The sequence below is a fragment of the Notolepis coatsorum genome (genome assembly GCF_963971535.1).
Source record: "Notolepis coatsorum genome assembly, chromosome: 5".
NCBI classification, from domain to species: domain Eukaryota; kingdom Metazoa; phylum Chordata; class Actinopteri; order Aulopiformes; family Paralepididae; genus Notolepis; species Notolepis coatsorum.
In genome coordinates, this window is record NC_140169.1 from 80,308,314 (window position 1) to 80,329,312 (window position 20,999).

The 20,999-nt window shown below is 40.4% G+C and overlaps 1 protein-coding gene across 1 annotated transcript in view; it reads right to left on the minus strand.

Annotated features, from left to right (window-relative positions):
• Window positions 1-20,999, minus strand: part of LOC311229059 (low density lipoprotein receptor adapter protein 1) — a 262,157-nt gene that overhangs the window by 18,402 nt on the left and 222,756 nt on the right. The window contains exons 4-7 of the mRNA XM_084315069.1: window positions 20,776-20,890; window positions 17,649-17,721; window positions 15,591-15,677; window positions 5,242-5,369 (exon numbers count right to left, since the gene is read on the minus strand). Coding sequence (XP_084171195.1) covers window positions 5,242-5,369; window positions 15,591-15,677; window positions 17,649-17,721; window positions 20,776-20,890 — 403 coding nt within the window. The remainder of the gene's footprint in view (window positions 1-5,241; window positions 5,370-15,590; window positions 15,678-17,648; window positions 17,722-20,775; window positions 20,891-20,999) is intronic.

Consider the following 20,999-nt stretch of genomic DNA (forward strand, 5'->3'; position numbering starts at 1 on the left):
GCATAACTGTATCCATCCATCACACTCACTCAAAGATCCCCTTCAACCCAGAACTATGTGGGAGAAAATATTGCAGTTTCTCCAACATATAGGGGCAAAACGTGAAAGGACTATCAATTATAAGATCTAATCAATAGTAAGGTGTGAGAGAGAACATTTATGAGACGAGCCCTGAGGGACGAAAGGAGGTTTAATCAGAGAACATTCTTCCCCTGGAGAAGAAAGCCAATCAGAGGAGATGTTTAATATACAGAGCAGAGATTATCATCACTGTAGGTGAAAAAGATTCTAAGGTACATGCTGCCACCTAGTGTTGAGCATCTGTAAATGCACACAGTGTGCCTATGGTGTGTAACCCTTGTCAAATAAAATAAAAATGTAAGAAATACAAATAAAAAGGTATCATGGTAGTTTGATGGTACTTTCCGTTTTTACCATGCTTCTGGCCATTGTATAAATCATTTAACATGATACAAATTATTGAATACCATGGTATAAAATCCAATTTAAACTATGATACCAATGGTAATATCGTGGTATTCCCATTTGTTTTTTTGGTCACTACTCTCATGGCAGTGATGAAGAAATATAGTCAAGTTAGACCACACTCACAAGTTCTCACACTGGGTGCTGTAATCCCATAAAGTTCAGTATATCAAAAAGCAGGGTAGCCGGACCAGCACTCACAGGTTCAATGGTTTTTAATGGCAGCCTGAATAAAAAGCAGACATGTTTCGGACAATGTCCTTCTTCAGTGATATGGCTAGCACTGGAAATACATTCAAGGTGATAGTTAAATACACCTGGCAGGTAATTACATGACATGACACGGCAGGAAATTACATCACAACGCAGGTGTGCCTGTGCAATATGACCAAATGAATGACCTATCAAAATAGAGTCCAAACATAAATTATACCTATATATAGATATATCTATATCTAACACCAATCTATATTATAAACAATACAATACAAAACAAAACAAAATTACCAGATACTTGATAACATATAACATGCCCATTAATTTATAGGGCTAATTGAGCCACTTTACGTATTTAATTAATTCCTTTCAAATTATACATTGGGCATCTTTGTGAAGCATGCCTCTAGTTTAGCAACAAACAACAACTTTAATAAAACCAGAAATAACACTGTAGGAGTAAGGAGGTTAGAGGAAACAGGTTAAAACGTTCTCTTCATTCATTCCTCTAGGTTCGATGCAATTGAACAGGTGGATATAATAACATTCACGTTGCAACAGCAACTTGTGTCTGTCTCCACCTCGCGCTGGCCTGAGTACTAACTCTAGTCCCATATATTTGAGATTGTTGACGGTATGTTTACACTTAGAGAAATGTCGAGCTACCGACGACATGACATCTGAATTTCTCACAGCACATTTGTGTTCACTTATTCTTGATTTAAAGGCTCTCGTTGTCTTGCCCACATAAGAAAAATTACAAGGACATTTTAGCAAATACACCAGATTGGACGAATTACACGTAATCCGTCCTTTGACTGGGATATTTTCCCCCGTTTTAGGATGTGCGAAAAATTTATCTTTAATCATACCCTGGCACTGTACACAGGATTGGCAGGGAAAATTCCCATCTGGGATATTGGACGTAAAATGAGAAGGTTTCTTTAAGGGCAAATCAGTTTTGACTAGGAGATTAGATAAATTCACTTGTCTCTTGTAAAAATAGTTAGGCGAATGCTGAAACGCTGTCCCTATAAGAGGGTCGGTCTGCAGAATATGCCAATGTTTATTGACAATACTCCGTGTGTCTCTCGTGATAGGGCTGTAAGTAGACACAAAAGATACTTTGTCTGTTTTATCTTCTTTCTTTCTGGGGGTGAACAACGTGGCCCTATCGATATGTTTGGTTTTATTCAGGGCTTTGAGTGTCAAATCGGCACTGTAGCCTCTCTCGTGGAAACTGCCACGGAGGACCTTTGCTTGTGCAATAAATGTATCGTCAGTATCACATATTCTCTTATAACGAAGTATTTGGCTATAAGGAAGACTGTTCTTCAAGGCTGGGGTGTGATAACTGGAATAATGCAAGAACGAGTTACGGTCTGTCTCCTTTTTAAAAACCTCTGTGTGTAATGAGATGCCATCAGGGGCTTTCTTGATCAGAACATCGAGGAAGGGTAAATTATGCATATCAAACTTCAATGTAAACTTTATCGTTCTTCTACAGGAGTTCAGGTACTCAAGGAAGGCAAAAAGCTCAGATGATGAACCGGACCAAATAAAAAACAGATCGTCAATATAGCGCATATAAGATTTGACACATTTCTCAAACGGGTTATTATTAAAGATATGATCTACTTCATATTTGGACATATACAGATTGGCTAGGTTCACAGCGGCTGGAGAGCCCATGCTGAGGCCTCTGTTTTGCAAATAGTATTTATCTTGGAATCTAAAATAATTTCTAGTTAGAACTGGTCAGTTAAACTAACTAGCGCTTCTGTAGGGGGGAGTAATACTTCCCTCGAGTTTAAATAAAAACTCAGAGCGTCAAGCGCATCAGCATGTGGAATGCTGGGGTAAAGACTGACTACATCTATGGTAACTAGTAAGTCTGTAGGAGGCAGTTTCCACGAGAGAGGCTACAGTGCCGATTTGACACTCAAAGCCCTGAATAAAACCAAACATATCGATAGGGCCACGTTGTTCACCCCCAGAAAGAAAGAAGATAAAACAGACAAAGTATCTTTTGTGTCTACTTACAGCCCTATCACGAGAGACACACGGAGTATTGTCAATAAACATTGGCATATTCTGCAGACCGACCCTCTTATAGGGACAGCGTTTCAGCATTCGCCTAACTATTTTTACAAGAGACAAGCGAATTTATCTAATCTCCTAGTCAAAACTGATTTGCCCTTAAAGAAACCTTCTCATTTTATGTCCAATATCCCAGATGGGAATTTTCCCTGCCAATCCTGTGAACAGTGCCAGGGTATGATTAAAGATACATTTTTCGCACATCCTAAAACGGGGAAAAATATCCCAGTCAAAGGACGGATTACGTGTAATTCGTCCAATCTGGTGTATTTGCTAAAATGTCCTTGTAATTTTTCTTATGTGGGCAAAACAACGAGAGCCTTTAAATCAAGAATCATACCGTCAACGATCTCAAATATATGGGACTAGAGTTCGTACTCAGGCCAGAGCGAGGTGGAGACAGACACAAGCTGCTGTTGCAACGTGAATGTTATTATATCCACCTGTTCAATTGCATCGAACCTAGAGGAATGAATGAAGAGAACGTTTTAACCTGTTTCCTCTAACCTCCTTACACCTACAGTGTTATTTCTGGTTTTATTAAAGTTGTTGTTTGTTGCTAAACTAGAGGCATGTTTCACAAAGATGCCCAATGTATAATTTGAAAGGAATTAATTAAATACGTAAAGTGGCTCAATTAGCCCTATAAATTAATGGGCATGTTATATGTTATCAAGTATCTGGTAATTTTGTTTTGTTTTGTATTGTATTGTTTATAATATAGATTGGTGTTAGATATAGATATATCTATATATATGTATAATTTATGTTTGGACTCTATTTTGATAGGTCATTAATTTGGTCATATTGCACAGGCACACCTGCGTTGTGATGTCATTTCCTGCCGTGTCATGTCATGTAATTACCTGCCAGGTGTATTTAACTATCACCTTGAATGTATTTCCAGTGCTAGCCATATCACTGAAGAAAGTGATGAAGAAATACCATGATCAACAGACTTACATTCTGAGTTCTGCTTAAAGGGGTGGAATGGATTTACATTTACATTTGCATTTTGTAATTTAGCCAATGCTTTTATCCAAAGCAACTTACAAGTAATGTACAACAAGTCAGCATTGTTCTAGTTGGACCAATCCCTCGACCAATCCCTCGACCAATCCCTAAACCAATCCCTAGACCAGGGGTCGGCAACCCTAGGCACGCGTGCCTGCATAGGCACAGGGGGCAGCATTAAAAAAAAATATATATATATATATATTTTTTTTTTTTTTTTTTTTGCTTTGAAATATTATAGTGACATATTTTGCACTGTTGTCGCATTCATCTTGTTGAAATCCTCCCACAAGTTCTTTTTACTACCACATATTTAATTGAGACCCTTTATTTGTTTATTATTTCAATTTAGCTGGAAATACATTGCTACATCATTCAGTAACATTTGCAGAGCCTTATAACAAAAACATTATTACGGTCACCATTGTGACCAGTGGGATTAATCAACAAATTGTATTATTTATTTTTCTATTTCATTGAACATTGCACATGTTAAAAGCCATTTATTTTACTCAAAATGTGAGTATTACCAATACAAGTCAACTTGTGTTCTTAAAACAATGACAATAAACATAGTTTTATTATGTTGAAATAATGTGGTTGTGTACTTATTTTTCTGTTAACTTATTATGGATTGAAAACTGAAAACCTTAATGCACAGTAACTGAACTCAATATTTTTAAGTTCTGGTAACTTATTATTATATTTTTTTTTACAGTGTAGTCTTGCGATCAATCAAAACTTATTTACACGATATACCTCACATTCACCCTCCATTCACATCCTGGTGTTCTCCTGGTGTTCTCCATTAGGCCTGTAGGTGGAGCTATGACAGCACACGTACAGTACACACACCAATGGTGTGTGATGTGTCCAAAAATGAATGGGCAAATGTGAGTGAAATGGTCGCACTGTATGCAGCTGTTTGTCTGCATTGCATCCCCCCCCCCCCCTCCCCCAACTCAGATTTAGGGTTGATACAACCATCATAATAATATTGTTAATAATAACAATAACAATAATGATGTAATAATGTAAAAATTATCATTAAAAAGACCTGATTATGAGAAAAAAAATTACGATGCATGGAATATTGTTGAGGCACACTAGTTACAACTATATTTCAAACAGGCACTCCATGTCAAAAAGGTTGCTGACCCCTGCCCTAGACCAATCCCTCGACCAATCCCTAAACCAATCCCTAGACCAATCCCTAAACCAATCCCTAGACCAATCCCTACCAATCCCTAGACCAATCCCTAAACCAATCCCTAGACCAATCCCTAAACCAATCCCTAGACCAATCCCTAGACCAATCCCTAGACCAATCCCTAGACCAATCCCTAGACCAATCCCTCGACCAATCCCTAGACCAATCCCTCGACCAATCCCTAAACCAATCCCTAGACAAAAATACCAACCTACCCAAGAGTCGTGTTTTATTGGCCGTCGCCGGGTGGGGTTGCTGCGGGGCGAGGGTGAGCTGAGCAGGGCGGAGAAGATGGACCGTCGTAGCTTCTGCTCCACCCCCAGAGGCCTGTGTTTCTCTATATCTGAGAGAGAGAGAGAGAGAGGTAGATAAGATACAGTAGATGGATGGATGGATGGATGGATGGATGGATGGATGGATGGATGGATGGATGGATGGATGGATGGATGGATGGATGGATGGATGGATGGATGGATGGATGGATGGATGGATGGATGGATGGATGGATGGATGGATGGATGGATGGATGGATGGATGGATGGATGGATGGATGGATAGATGGATAGATGGATAGATGGATAGATGGATAGATGGATAAGTCTGTTCACAGCAGACGTCAACTCAAGCCTGTGTAGCTCACAGCTTCTCTCCGGAACAGATCAGTATCATTTAGATGAAAACATTTTTAATTTCTCACATGTTTATGTCCAGAATATCACAATCAAAATGCATGTTTCCATCTCATGTGTCTGAGTGTCCATCAAGTAGATAGATAGATACCTTTTTTTATTTGTCTACTTTCATGGAAATGTGTCTTTGGCTTCACCATGGTTACAGTCAACAAGACAACACAGTACAAACACCACACAGTCAACAAGACAACACAGTACAAACACCACACAGTCAACAAGACAACACAGTACAAACACCACACAGTCAACAAGACAACACAGTACAAACACCACACAGTCAACAAGACAACACAGTACAAACACCACACAGTCAACAAGACAACACAGTACAAACACCACACAGACAACAGGCCAACACAGTACAAACACCACACAGTAAACAAGACAACACGTTATGGTTATAACATGGTTAACATGGTTAAAATGAAAAGCTAAGAATTCATCAGAGCAATGGCATGTGGGATGAAAGACTTAAATATGTTTTTGGGGGGCTAGGGAAATGCGCCTTCCAGATGGAAGCTTGTCAAACTCACCATGAAGGGGATACTATTTTCTGAGCCTTGTCCCTATACCTGTAGTCTGACGTCACTGGTTGTTCCACCCGTATAGGGATTCATCATTGGGAAAATGGATTATCGGCTATTGTAACAATTCTGCCGCATAGATTGATTGATTGATTGATTAAAAATGTTATTAACAGATTGCAGAATGGGTACAATACAATACAGCTCAATACACACAATTGTTAAGGGGATGCAGACCAGAGAAAGACTTTTGTCTTGTTAACATCAGGGTCCCCCATTTTCAATTCATCATAACATGACATACAGATAGACAATACTGCTACATCTATACATTTATGACATACCAGATTTACAAATACAGTATTGTTTGTGATACAAAAATAGTCTAAAAAAAGAGTATATACATTTGACGAAGAAACTGTACATTGGAGGAGGTTGGGTTGGTGGGGTGGAGGGGTGGGGTAACTGTACATTGTATTATCGACGAAACTTTACTTGGTCCCAAGAAGAGGGTCTTGTGTATTATTGGGTTAGGACATTTACTGTACATTGGCGGGGGTTGGGTTAGGACATTTACAGGGGCCAGTTTCGAATTGCAGTCTCCCGTAGGTGCTCCTTGAGAGCGGTTTTGAAAGTGGGTAGTGATTTACATTCCTTTACAGCTGTGGGTAGGGCGTTCCACATTGATGTGGCATAATTGCTAAACGTGTTTAGTCCCTTGTTTGAGCCGAATCTGGGTTTAACATGATTTGTGGAGCTCCCTCTGGTGTTGTGGTCGTGGTATTCACTGACCTTTGGGAAGTATTTTGACATGTACATGGGTACCTTAGTCGTTTAGTGTATCTTGTAGACCAGGCCCATTGCAAGTTTCTGTACTCTGTTGTCTACTCTAAGCCATCCTAGGTTGTCAAAGTGGGCAGGGGTGAGGTGTAGGGTTGGGCATCGTTTGGATTTGAACGATTCCGATTCCGATTCTCCATTTCGATTCCTGTTCTAACCGATTCTCGATTCCGATTATTTGAGGTGCAGGTCAAAACAGGTCACAGCTTATTTCATACTATTCACTTCCAGAACCGGAAGTTAGGAACCGGTTCTCGGTGCCCAACCCTAGTGAGGTGGGTTCTAGGAGTAAGGTCAAGCAGTAGTCTGAAGGATGGCTTCCGGTTCCAATCAGCAACGCATGGCTGGCTGATTTTGTGGAGCTCAGCAACCAAGCCACATTAAGTCTGATTACCTTTTTATTTTTATACCATTTGATTTTATTTTACGTTAGAACCATGTCTAAACAGACACAGACCAGGATGGGAACGCTGAACGCCGTGGATAAGGAGCTCATTAGGTCGATATTCCGTGAGGAGATGGCTAAGCTAACCGACAGGGTAGATGCGCTCCAGGAGACGGTAGCCAGCATAGACACACGGTTAGCCATGGTGGAAGAGAGGCTAACCGCAGTCGTGGAGGTGGCTGATACCAACGCCACGGTGATATCGTCCTTGGAGGATAAGCTGCAGGCTTGTGAAATGAAGACTGCAGATCTGGAGGACCGTGGCAGGAGATGCAATGTTAGAATATACGGGTTACCCAATGAAGTGGAGGAGGACGCGCCGATTAAGTTCCTCGAGAAAATTATACCGAAGTGGTTCCCGAAGCTAGCCTGTCCCGAGATAGAGAGAGCTCACAGGATTTTCAGAGCCGCTACCCTGATGAAGAGCGAGCGTACAAACCCACGCACATTCAACTTCTGCTGCCTGAGGTTCCAGACAAGACAGGATATTCTAAAGGAAGCCAGGTTGAATCCTCCAGTGGTGAACGGCCGTACCCTGAGATTCGCCGCAGATTTCAGTGACTACACAGCTAGGTGCCGTAGAGCTTTCGCCAGGGCCATGGATCTCGCCCGTGAAAGGGCGGTGGAGGTATACCTACTGTTCCCGGCAACGCTGAAAGTAAAGACGGGACGAGGAGAGGTGTCGTGCAACCGTCTATTCAAGTCACCATCCGAGGGGAAGGACTTCATTCGGAAAAGCAATACAAACATCCCGACTGAGAGGAACAGACCGCCCCCGGTGGAGCAGACCTCGAGTGACGGAGAGTGAGAGGCCGGAGCAGGTACCGGAGGCTGGCTTCACACAAGGCCTGCTAGCATGCTAGCTATCCAAGCTAGCGGCCCTGAAGAGTGGAGCGGGCTTCACACGAGGCCTGCTAGCATACCAGCTAACCAAGCTAACGGCTCTGGAGCACGAGAGCTGTTAGCACACCAGCTAGCTATCCAAGCTAGCACTGTTGTAAACACAGCCGACCGCAGATTTTTCAGTCCTCAGAACGGTAACACTCGACTTCTCTATACAGTATTATCTCAGTTACAAGCATGAATATTGACTATTTGAAATGTAATTCAGACGTCCTTTATTCTTAGAGTATCGGTTTCTTTTTTTTGTATCGTCTGTCACTCGAACTATGCATTGAACTGCGCTTAGATTGTTATGTATATTATCTTTGTCCAGCTCTGCCCGGGCAAAATGAATATCACAAGTTTCACTCAAACAGACTGTATGGGCTTATGAACCGTTCAACCAAGGGGGGTGACCCCCTGGCAACGAGCTGTCTGCGGGTAGCAGGTCAAGACTCTCCTAGCTAACATTGCTGAGACTGCGTGCTTTTAGACTGCGGCTATCAGACTTTTAAACACAGACAGTAGTCATTTTAAGTAGCCTTTTGCACTTGGTTGTCTGTTTTTACTTTTACTTTGCTGGATTGTGTATCACATGGAGTGTTTCTCTTTTCTCTTTTTTTTGCCGTGCTGTCGTTGAGATGTTTTGTTTTGTTGTTTGTTTGTCTTTGTTGCGTATGAAGCTGCAAATATGAATTGCCCCACGCGGGATCAATAAAGTTGTCTGAATCTGAATCTGAATTTTAACCTTCTTTCTTATCACAGCAGTGCGGCAGTGCACATGGCCGCCACCGACGCTGCATTACCTCCACGATGGCAGCACGGTAATGCTCGAGGTTTATTACCACAGTGGTATTATTTCAACATGTGTTATGAGTACTTCACTTTACTCAAGTTTAACTCCTGTGTTTCAGGTGCTTTTATCGTCTGCACAATGTTCTATGCACTGAGCTCTATATAGATTTATCCTCTCTGTTGAGCGAAGGGGGGTTCCCCTAATTCTAAATCGTTACAATATACAATTTTTAGTATGGTTAAGTTACGTAATGTGGTTGTGGTTGCTGTGACCCGGTCACAGTGCCAACTGATGTTTGATCGACATCGGACAAGATATTTGAAGGGGGGGAGGGGGGAGGGGAGGGGGGGATACAGGGATTTTTGTTTTTCATTTCTTGTGGCTCGCTCTATTATGTGTTTGCTCTCGCCCAACAGGACCTTACTCTACTTCAAGGGAATCACGTTCAGTCATACTGCAACCTGGTTGGACTATGGCTAATTTAAACATCTTGATCTGGAATACAGGGGGCCTTAATATTCCACATAAACGCACAAGTGTACTAACATGGTTGAAAAGGCAGGAGGTGGATGTGGCTTTGCTGAGTGAAACGCATATTTTAATGGCTGACTTGCAAACCAATTTTATCAAAACATAAGCTCCTCTTCTTTTAGCACTAGGTCCCGTGGAGTAGCCATAGTAGCTAAGCGAAAGTTGAATATTAAACTATTAGACGTGTGGTCTGATGCAGAAGGTCGAATTACTATTGCTAAGATGGAATACTCTAACAGGAAAATTGCTCTGATGCCCCTATGCTCCTATGCCCCTAATGTGTATGACGCTAACTTTTATACTGTACTCACTACATAGATGTTGAAACTACTAGTACTCATTTATAGTGGGTACTGATTTCAATGCCATTTGGGATCCATTGATTGATAAGTCCAGTAATGCTGAAACCCACGATCAGAAGCAAGCGACCGCGGCCCTACGTGCCTGGTCTAAAGACACAGGGGTTATTGATATGTGGCGGTTACTCAACCCAAGACTACTCTTTTTTCTCCGCGAGACATACAATTTTTTCCAGAATTTATTATGTTTTTTCTACCTCTAGGCTATTCGACAGCTTTGACGTTGACTTGAGGCCCATTGGTTCACTCAGTAAAATAACGTCCCGTGCCCCTAAATGGCGCTTTAACTCAACGCTGCTGAAGAACGAGGAATTCAACCTACAATTTAAGGAGAAGCTCATTGAATTCTTGCAGTTTAATGCTGGATCGGTACAGGACCCCAGAATTGTATGGAATTCGGTTAAGGGGTTTATTAGAAGCAGTGATGGGAATAACGGCACTATAAGTAACTTCGTTACTAACGGCGTTCGTTTTTTCAGTAACGAGTAATCTAACGGATTACTCTTCCAATCTTAATAACGTTGTTACCGTTACTACAAAAAAATGCGGCGCGTTACTATGAATGAACCTGTTTCTTTCATCAGACATATCTCTGCGCCGAGAGGCAATAATATGTTCTTCCTTGTTTAGTGGACAGTGCGCGAGCCAAGCATACATGCTGACGATTGGCTGAGGTTGAATACAATGTCATGGTAAGCCAATCAGAGGTGGAGGTGGGCGGGTGTCTAAAGCATCCAGAGTCTGACACACAGCGCGACAAGACAAGCGATCACTGATCAGTGATCAGTCAGCATGAGACCGCGGTCCGTGTAGTGTACGTTTTGAGCTCAAAAACGAATCCAACGAACAACACAATGTCAACATGAGACCGCGGGTCCATGAGCGTTTTGTGTTCAGTGTTCACTCTTTGCAGCGCAGGGCACTGAGTGGCTCTACTGCAGTGCTGACAGCCTTATCAACAGTGCTGCACTTCCTGGTTTAATAGCACAGGCTTCAGCTGCTCAGAGATATATATATCTCTGTATGTCATGCATGTCTTAAATGTAATGATTAGATTAGTTTAGATGATTCGATTAGATTCTTATATCTGTATGTTGTGTATGTCATTGATTGATTGATTGAAAAGTTTATTAACAGATTGCAGAATGGGTACAGTACAGTACAGCTCAATACATACAATTGTTAAGGGGATGCAGACCAGAGAAAGACTTTCGTCATAAATGTCATGAATTGAAAATGGGGGACCCTGATGTAAACAAGACGAAACTCTTTCTCTGGTCTGCATCCCCTTAACAATTGTGTGTATTGAGCCGTACTGTATTGTACCCATTCTGAAATCTGTTAATTAAAATGTTCAATCAATCAGTATATATTTGTTATTTATTTTTGGTATAGTGCTTAACAAGCATAATTTAATGTTGCCCAGTTGTGGCCTGTTGAGGGGCAATACATATCAAAAGTTCCAAAACATCTATTCTGTTTGTATTTGTATGATCCACTATATAAACATAGTAATTATAATATCTACATAGCCTACACATGGCATTTGATTGGAGGCTAGTCTCACTTTGTCCCACAGCAACATTAAAATAGTTTAGATTTGTGTATGTTGTTTATGTAAAAAAAAATCTTGAAAGTAACGCAATAGTTACTTTCTGAAGTAACTAGTTACTTTTATAATTTTTAACTGCATAAGTAATTTAGTTACTTTTTGGAAGAAGTAACTAGTAACTGTAACTAGTTACTTTTTTAAAGTAACTTGCCCAACACTGATTAGAAGTAACACCACTCTATTTCCAATCTCCGCAAGGGCCGTCTCTCCAAGTTGGTAGAATTGGAAGAGCTTCATAAAACAATGATGTCTTCTATGCAGCACAGCTACTCTAGCCCAGGGGTTCCCAAACTTTTCAGGCCGGGGCCCAGAAAATAAGGCGTCAGAGAGCCGCGGCCCAATGCACATCGTCTGGCTTTTTTTTTTTTTTTTTTTTGCCAGGCGACCGATTTTTTAAGCCAAATATCATTTCAATCCTATTAAGTTAGTTCAAGTTAGTTATTCATTTATATGTGCTATTTATGAGAGGGCTAACTTGTTGCAAAATAATAATGATAATAATAATAGCCTCATTAAAATACTATTGTTGCTTCGGTTGTTTTCAGCGTTTTATGTGCATAATCTGTTATTTAGTTTGAAATGTTCGTTGAAATAAGTAGATTTTTAGTTTTTGTTTATTTATTAAGTTAATATAAAACCATATAGTCACATTTTAGAATACAATAGAAAATAATTTTAGAATACAACTAGAAACACTGTCCTGGCCTGCTTCTAAGTTCAGTGGCCTGACAAAAAAAATAAAAATAAAAAAATAAAAAATAAAAAAATAAAAAAATAAAAAATAAAAAAATAAAAAATAAAAAAAGTTTTTTTTTTTTTTTTTTTTTTTTAATCATCTCGCGGCCCATCCGTGGCTGCTCGCGGCCCACCTTTGGGTCGCGACCCCGACTTTGGGAACCACTGCGAGTCTAGCCGACTGGAGCTCCAAATTAAGGTGGTGAAAAAGGAGATTAACTCCATTTTAAGACAGTCTGAATTTCAAATGCACAGAACAAGACAACACTACTACTTTCATGGCTCTAGACCTAATCACCTACTAGCTATGAAGATACGGGCCAGTGAACAATTTGCGGATATCCCTGCCATTAATAATGCAATCCTATTGTAACAACCACTACACCTCCCTATTCTAGTATCTGTATTCTGATACTTGTATTTGTCTTGGATTATGGAGATGTGATTTATAGAAATGCTGCTCCTTCCATTCTTAAACCTCTAGACATTCTGCATTCATATTTATTACTAGTGAATCAGTGATAGGCAGTGATGGGCAGTAGCTTGCTACAAGTAGCGAAGCTACATAGCTTAACTACAATTCTCAGTAGCGTGCTGGTAGCTCGCTACTTTTTAACCAGGGTAGCGGTCTCTGTAGCGGAGTTATTTATAGAACGAAGTAGTAACGTAGCGACGAGAAACGTTACACGCTACTTTCGCAGTCTAGACAGGAAGATCTGCGAGGAGAAAAAAAAACTCCCCGTAAAAAACCCACTATGATTGGTTGGTGGTTTGTTTAGATATGAGTGACGACTCACGATTGGGTATGGTAGGCCAAAATATTACGGGTAGGCCAATCAGAGGCAGGATAGGGCGGGACTCCAGGCCGCAAACCAGGAAGTGAAAATCTAAACGCAGACCACTGAATGAGAATGAATGGATGAATTTACAATAACAGCGCGAAATAATGGCAGAGGGATTTGATGTTTCCACTGATGGCATTGATGAAGATGATGTCAACAACAATAACAACACTGCATCTCCATGGCCCTACCTGGACACGTTTATGAGTTTGACTGAAAAAACGCCTAAAACATATGTGTTTAGGTGTTTATTGTGTCAACCAAAAACGAAGCTGCTCTCGACGTCCCACACGTCCAATACTAACTTGAGAACACATATTCAGGTGAGCTGATGAAAACCCTTACTGTCTTTACATAAACATTGTCAACTGTTCCCAAACAGCACACAATTAAGTCAGTGCACTTTTTATCAACAGCTTTAACTAACAGTCTGTCTGAGATAGGCTAGCTGCTATGAACAATATTATTGATTGATTGATTGAAAAGTGTATTAACAGATTGCAGAATGGGTACAGTACAGTACAGCTCAATACATACAATTGTTAAGGGGATGCAGACCAGAGAAAGACTTTCGTCTTGTTTACATCAGGGTCCCCCATTTTCAATTCATCATAACATATATGACACACACGACATACAGATAGACAGTACTGCTACATCTATACATTTATGACATCAGATTTGCAAATACAGTACTGTTTGTGATACAAAAAGTGTCCAGAAAAAGAGTGTATATACATTTGACGTAGAAACTGTACATTGGAGGAGGTTGGGTTGGTGGGGTTGGTGGGTGGGGGCTGTACATTGGGGGGGGGGGGGGGGGGGTTGGGGTAGGGGGACACTGTACACTGTACATTGGGGGGTGGAGAAAAGAAAAAAATAGGGAAAAGATCGTCCTAGACCAGTGGTTCTCAACCTGTGGCCATGGAATGTTTTGTGAGTTACATATCTAGCAGCCAAGGATAGTATTGTTTGTCTAGCAGTGTCAAGCTTGAGTGTTATACTCTGAGTACATACTGTAGTAGTATAGTTCCAATGCCGATTACCCCATGCTGCTTATTTCCGTACTTAAGAATGTATAAATGTTACATAGGATTTCGTTAATGTCTATTTTGTAGACAAATGTTTATTGCACTTTTTCTTTGGCCAGGTTATTGTCATTTTGTTACTGTGGTTTGAGTTGAAACAGTAGTTTATCCTGTGCTGAAAAGTTTCCATTCCAATAGAGGGAGTATATATTTGTGTTTATTTTATTATTGTTTCACTGCCTTTTATTTATTACGTTTCCACAGTTCTTTCCTCATGTTAAAAGGATGACACAAAAAGCCAGACCGAGGGCTTGTTTCACTTTTATAATAAACAATCAAACTGAGCTATTTTTTTGCCTGCCTATTTGTTTGGTGTAAACTTGATCACAAAGTAAAAAAAAAGAAAAAAAGTAGTGCCGATGTAGCTAGCTATTTTAGCCATGTTCTTGTAGTGTAGCTTGCTACATTTCTCTGGGGATAGCTTCCATTGTAGTTTAGCTATATTTAATCGAGAGTAACTTGTAGTGTAGCTTGCTACATTTTCCAAGTAGCTTGCCCATCACTGGTGATAGCCTTTTTGAGCCCAGGCAGCAGTGGTTTGGCAAAAAAAAAAAAGTCAGAGTATCTGCTTAGAAAATGAAAATGTCTAATAATTTCTCTGTATTTCTCCACGTGGTAAATACACAGGTCACAACATGTTTACAGGAACGTTTTGGAGTTGTATTTGGAGTGTATTCTGTGACTGTTGGGAACTAGGCTACACTGGCACACCTACTTCCAGTGAATGACGCTAAGCTAGGCTAACGGCGCGGCTGTTCCCTAAAGCCTATTGCATGCACAGAGAAGAAAAGGGTATGGTATCTGCTTGTCTAACTCCAGGGTAGATGGCAATTAAGCTAATTCCCCAAAAAGTTGGCATGTTCCTTTAATGTCCCCAGAGTACAAACTGAACTTGGAAAGTCAGCCTTTTGTTTTAATGCCCCGGCTTCTTGGAATGATCTTCATCTCACGCTAAAAATGCATACTCCAATATCCTGCGGACAATTTGAAAACATAAATACAAAAATCTCCCTGCTTCAGTTTGTAAACTATGAATTTAATGACTTTCTTTCTTTTTTTTCCCTATGTATTCAAATGATCTAAAGTGATTTTCTTTTCTTTTAATTCATCTGATCTAATATACCTGTCATCTCGTCGACATTGCAAATGAGGGTAATCAATGTCTTCTCGGGAATTAATAAATTATTGTATGCAGCACGTAATGAAGTGGTCACTGACCTGTTGAAACACAGTGTGGGTCTGTTGTCTCTGCTGGTCTGTCGCTGGCTGCACAGGAGCAACAGGTCCGGGCCTTCTTGCTTTTATCTGGGAACAGACACGAGAATATTGTGATTGCTAGACTTATAGCAGCAACTAGATCTTGCAGTCAGGAAGAAAACAAACCATATTTTGTATCTCCAAAAGGGTCAACTTTTTAAAGGAATGTGCCAACATTATGGGACATAATGCTCACCGTCTTCTCCAGGGTCAGACAGGAAGATGGAGACCAATTTAATCTCTGTGTGTTCAGTAGAAAGCTATCTGGCTGCAAGCTAGCCTAGTTTAGCACAAATGAATGGCAGCTTAAAACTCCGGGGGAGGTGTTTTTGGCCAACAGCTAGGCTAGCTGGTCCCTATCCGCTTCCATTCATTTGTGCTAAGCTATCTTCCTATCCAATTCTGGAGAAGACAGTAAGCGCATTTTCCATAATGTTGGCGTGTTCCTTTTTACGAATTGACACACCACCCTCTTTTCTCAATCTTCACAAATGTTGCTTTAATCTGTTTGTCGGAGGAAAGCATCAGTTGTGATTGAGGATCAATTCAAGGTTTAAGGTCAATTGAGTAAAATAAGTTGATTTTCAGCTTGACACCTCTGTATTTGTGAAGTTGTGCATTGGGTTTTGAAAGGGTAACGTGTGCCTGAGGGTCACTGACACAGAGCACCACGACAACTAGTACACACTTTAAAAAGTCACCAGAATTGCATGTTTTTCATCCTACAGCAACAAGAACATTGTTTAAGAGAAATTGAGAGTTCTCTCAAAGAGCATGTACATGTTGTACATTTGACATTTGAAGTGTCAAATATTATACTACTAATATTATATTAGTGTTGTTCACATGTTGCGTGCAGGTATCCCCTCCCTACTTCCAATTTTCCCACCTAGAATGCACCTGATTGGATACATGACATGTTAGGGCTCTAGTGCGACATCTAGTGGCTGAACCTTATCTATAGCACCTTTAAAGCTTAACTTTGGGTATAATGCAAAGAACTGAAGAATTTGACTTGTAGATGGAACATAAGCTTTTGAGAACGTTCTTAGTTCTTGCCTTCTTGTTTTTTTTACTCAAGTTTACAAACATGACAAATATAAACAAAACCTTTACAGCATCAAAAGCCAAAGTAAAGCTCATGTTTAGCCGTCATCGACAGCATCAAAGGCTCAAGCAAATACCTCAGATGAAGAACTGTATAAGTCTGATTGACGTCAGAGCAAGGGCCTTGGCTTGGTTTCAACATTGGGGACATTTTAAGCGGAGGGTAGCGTAGGTTCTTCCCCAGGAAGTTTCCTGCATGCTATACTTGTACTTTTATAGACCAATTTGTGCCTTTTATGCATACATTTATAGTGGAAATGTCTTTTTTCATTATCCTATATTATTATATATAGTAACAGGTTGGGTATGTCTGGGAGTGTTGCATTAATTTGTTTATTTTACATTTTATTTTGGATTTCATGGTGTTTTTGTTTTGTTCTTGATTTATTGTGATGTTTCTTCTTGACTCGTTTCAAGAAGACGTGTCCGGCCCATGGGGACATTAATGTGTGTTGTCGGGCCTTACAAATACATTTGATTTGATTCGATTCAGGTAAGAATAAGGAATAAGGTTTTCAAACGTCATTATCTCAAGATGGACATTTGGAGTGGAGTGTTGTGTTCACTTATAGTTCAAGGCAGTAGAGGCTGAAGACTTTCTGGTGATAGATCACATTCACACTCCAAGTGACTTGATTTTAAAACTGCAAATACATGGGCCGTCCAAAGAATTTCAAAACGGACTAATATGGTTCTTCGGTGCAAGGGTTCAAATGTCTCCAATCCAACACATGGCTTGTTTAAAGGTGCACTATGCAGTCAGAGAGGTGGGGACATTTTGAGGTGTAGTTTAATAAACAGTGACAGGCTGACAGTGTTTCAACAGACGGTGCCAGACTGTAATTGCGTATAGTTGCTTTAAAACGCAGCCCTCCTCGCAAAGCCACCTTCCCGTGGCCTGGCTGCACTCACCCTCCTGGGCGACCTCCCACAGATCCAAGGCCACTTTAAACGCCTGGGCTACTGTTAACGTCACAGCCTGGGCCTGAGGAGACAGGAGAACACAGGTACAGGTTACAGATGTCTCACACAGCCTGGCCTTTCTTCAGAAGAAGGGTCTGACAGGAGAACGCAGGTACAGGTTACAGATGTCTCACACAGCCTGACCTTTCTTCAGAAGACTGAACACATTGGCCTTTAGGAATGGACTGGGGGGAAAAACTCCGGGGGGGCAATTCAAAGACGGAACCAGTTGCCATGGCTGTTTTTGATTTGCCCTCCTGAGATTTTTCCAAAGGAAAAGGGGCAGTTACCAAAAGAAATAGATATGTTCCTCCTTACTCATATATATTTTTTATATTCCTTTATTGGTCCCCTTGGGGAAATGTGGGTGTCATTTCATGGGGGAGGAGGGGAGGGGAGGTACAGGTATGGGCAGGGTAATAGTAGAAATACATAAATATAGGCAATACAATTAGAGTAAGATACAAACAAAAAAATTAAGCAGTGTAAACAATATAATTAAGTCTGAACATAAGAATAATAAGAGAAAGTAAACAGTGTAATCAAAGGTGCAGATGAAAGTCTGTATCAGTTATATTACACATTACAATACATATGGGCAATAAAACACTTAGAATCTGAATATACTATGAGTATGTACTGCTAATATACTATGGGGTTCTCCAGGATAGCAGCCAACTTCCTTCTCATCCTCCTCTCTGCCACCACCACCCCTAGTTTGACCATCTCGACTCCCACCACAGAGCTAGCCTTCCGCACCAGCTTGTTCAGTTTGTTGGTGTTCCTTGAGTTAATTTGCACAAAAATAACAAAGCACTATAATTACAGTATTTATTAACACAATTCACAAGGGACTAGTATTACGTGGAGACCCTGGTAATAGAAGATTCCCCCGACCTCTGTGATTATTACCAGACAGTCATTCACACAGGATCATCTTTCATCCAGGTGTCCTGAGATTGAACTTGAGTTGTGACTGTTTTGGGTGCGTGATCAAACATTATTGTTTAAACTAATTTACAACGTCAAATTCACTGCCTGATGCAAAAATGGAATCATGCAGAGTACAGTAGCTATATTTAATATATACTGTTACAGCATGTGTACCTACTTATTTATACATTTATTTATATATTTATTTTTCATGTAAGGAACTCTAAACCAAAAACAAATTACAACCCCAAATTACTGAGATGCCGATTCGCACTGGACTAATATTATATTACCATATTTTATATTACGGTTAACCGTCTGTAGTGTGGTAGTAAAAGGGTTAACCTTCTGTAGTGTGGCAGTGAAAGGGTTAACCATTTGTTATCACAATGAGAGAATAGACCTGTTTCATTCTCTAGAAGTTATCACAATGAGAGAATAGACCTGTTTCATTATCTAGAAGTTAACCCAATGAGAGAATAGTCCTGTTTCATTCTCCAGAAGTTATCACAATGAGAGAAAGGTCCTGTTTCATTCTCTAGAAGTTATCACAATGATAAAATAGTCCTGTTTCATTATCTAGAAGTTATCACAATGAGAGAATAGTCCTGTTTCATTATCTAGAAGTTATCACAATGAGAGAATAGTCCTGTTTCATTCTCTAGAAGTTATCACAATGAGAGAATAGACCTGTTTCATTATCTAGAAGTTATCACAATGAGAGAAAGGTCCTGTTTCATTCTCTAGAAGTTATCACAATGAGAGAATAGTCCTGTTTCATTATCTAGAAGTTATCACAATGAGAGAATAGTCCTGTTTCATTCTCTAGAAGTTATCACAATGAGAGAATAGTCTTGTTTCATTCTCTAGAAGTTATCACGAGAGAATAGTCCTGTTTCATTCTCTAGATCTAGAAGTTAACACAATGAGAGAATAGTCTTGTTTCATTCTCTAGAAGTTATCACAATGAGAGAATAGTCCTGTTTCATTCTCTAGATTAGAAGGTATCACAATGAGAGACCTGTAAGTGTGACCACTCTCACCACAGATGTCACTCTCTCCCCTGTTATCTCTTCTGCTGCAGTATAGACATTGGACACATGGAATTATGGACAAAATCATATAGAACGGCAATGTTCTTCTCAGACGTGGGTCTGCAGCCCAATGTGTATGTGTTTGGGTTGAGAACTACTATCCTTTTTTTTATCCACTTTTTCTCCCATTTTCTATATTTTCTCCCATCCCAATTTCGTATCATCCAATTCAACCCTCCCCTGTCACGAACGCTGTTTCTTGCCTCCCACAAGCCGGCTGCAATGTGGACTAAGTCATACATAGCACCAGTCCCCTCCGGTACTTGAGGTAACAGCAGTCGCATCTTTTCACCTGCGCAGCTCGATCTCTCAGTGGCGAGGAGTAAGGCGTGGGAGGCTCACGCTGCCCCCGACACTTCCTGATTCTACTGCGCAGGCACACCAACCGACCTGTAGGAGTCGCTGTCCACAACGCCCGATCCCCACCCATCAGTTTCCCACCCCCTAATACGGCCAATGTGTATTAGTATGAACGACCAGCTAAACTGAAAGCAATGTGGAGCGCTGGGCTCGAACAGGCAAGCCCAGCGTCTCCGTCATTCGTGGCGAGCGCCTTGCCCACTACGCCACGTAACCGCCGAGAACCACTATCCTATACAACAGTATAATAAATTGTTATCCAAATGATCTGATGATTATACACAGATTTTACCAAAAAGGATTGGATTGTTAAATCACCATCACACAGACTTGATGGAAGATGGGCTTTCAGGGAATTGCATCGTAGTTGCCACAAGATGGCGCCACACACCATCAACATTATTTCTATTGTTGGCACAATGTGAGAGTGACTGTAAAACCGAATCAACTGAGTACCTCGGAGGAATAACCATAACCTCCATTTTAAAATGTTTGTTATCTAAAGATGATAAGTTAGATAAGTTAGATACGATTGTTGTGTTCATTCAGAGTTAAAAGACAGTAGAGGGGTAGAGTATACTTTATTGTGATGTATCACATTCTCACTCCAAGTGATTTGCATTGACTTGATTTGAATCACATCAAACATCAGAAAGTATCCCCAACAGGTTATATTGTTATATCCTCACAATCTTCTTCTTTTGGCAGAGGAATGCGTGACACTCCAGTGTCTCGTTGACCTGGCTCTGGGAGACGTAGGCAAAGACTTTATCCTGAGTTTTATCCGCTGTGCAGTAGGAGATTCTGGAAGAGAGATCAGACAGAAAAACACAAATTAATAATAATAATAATAATAATAATTCATTACATTTATATAGCGCTTTTCTCAGACTCAAAGCGCTTTACAACGTAG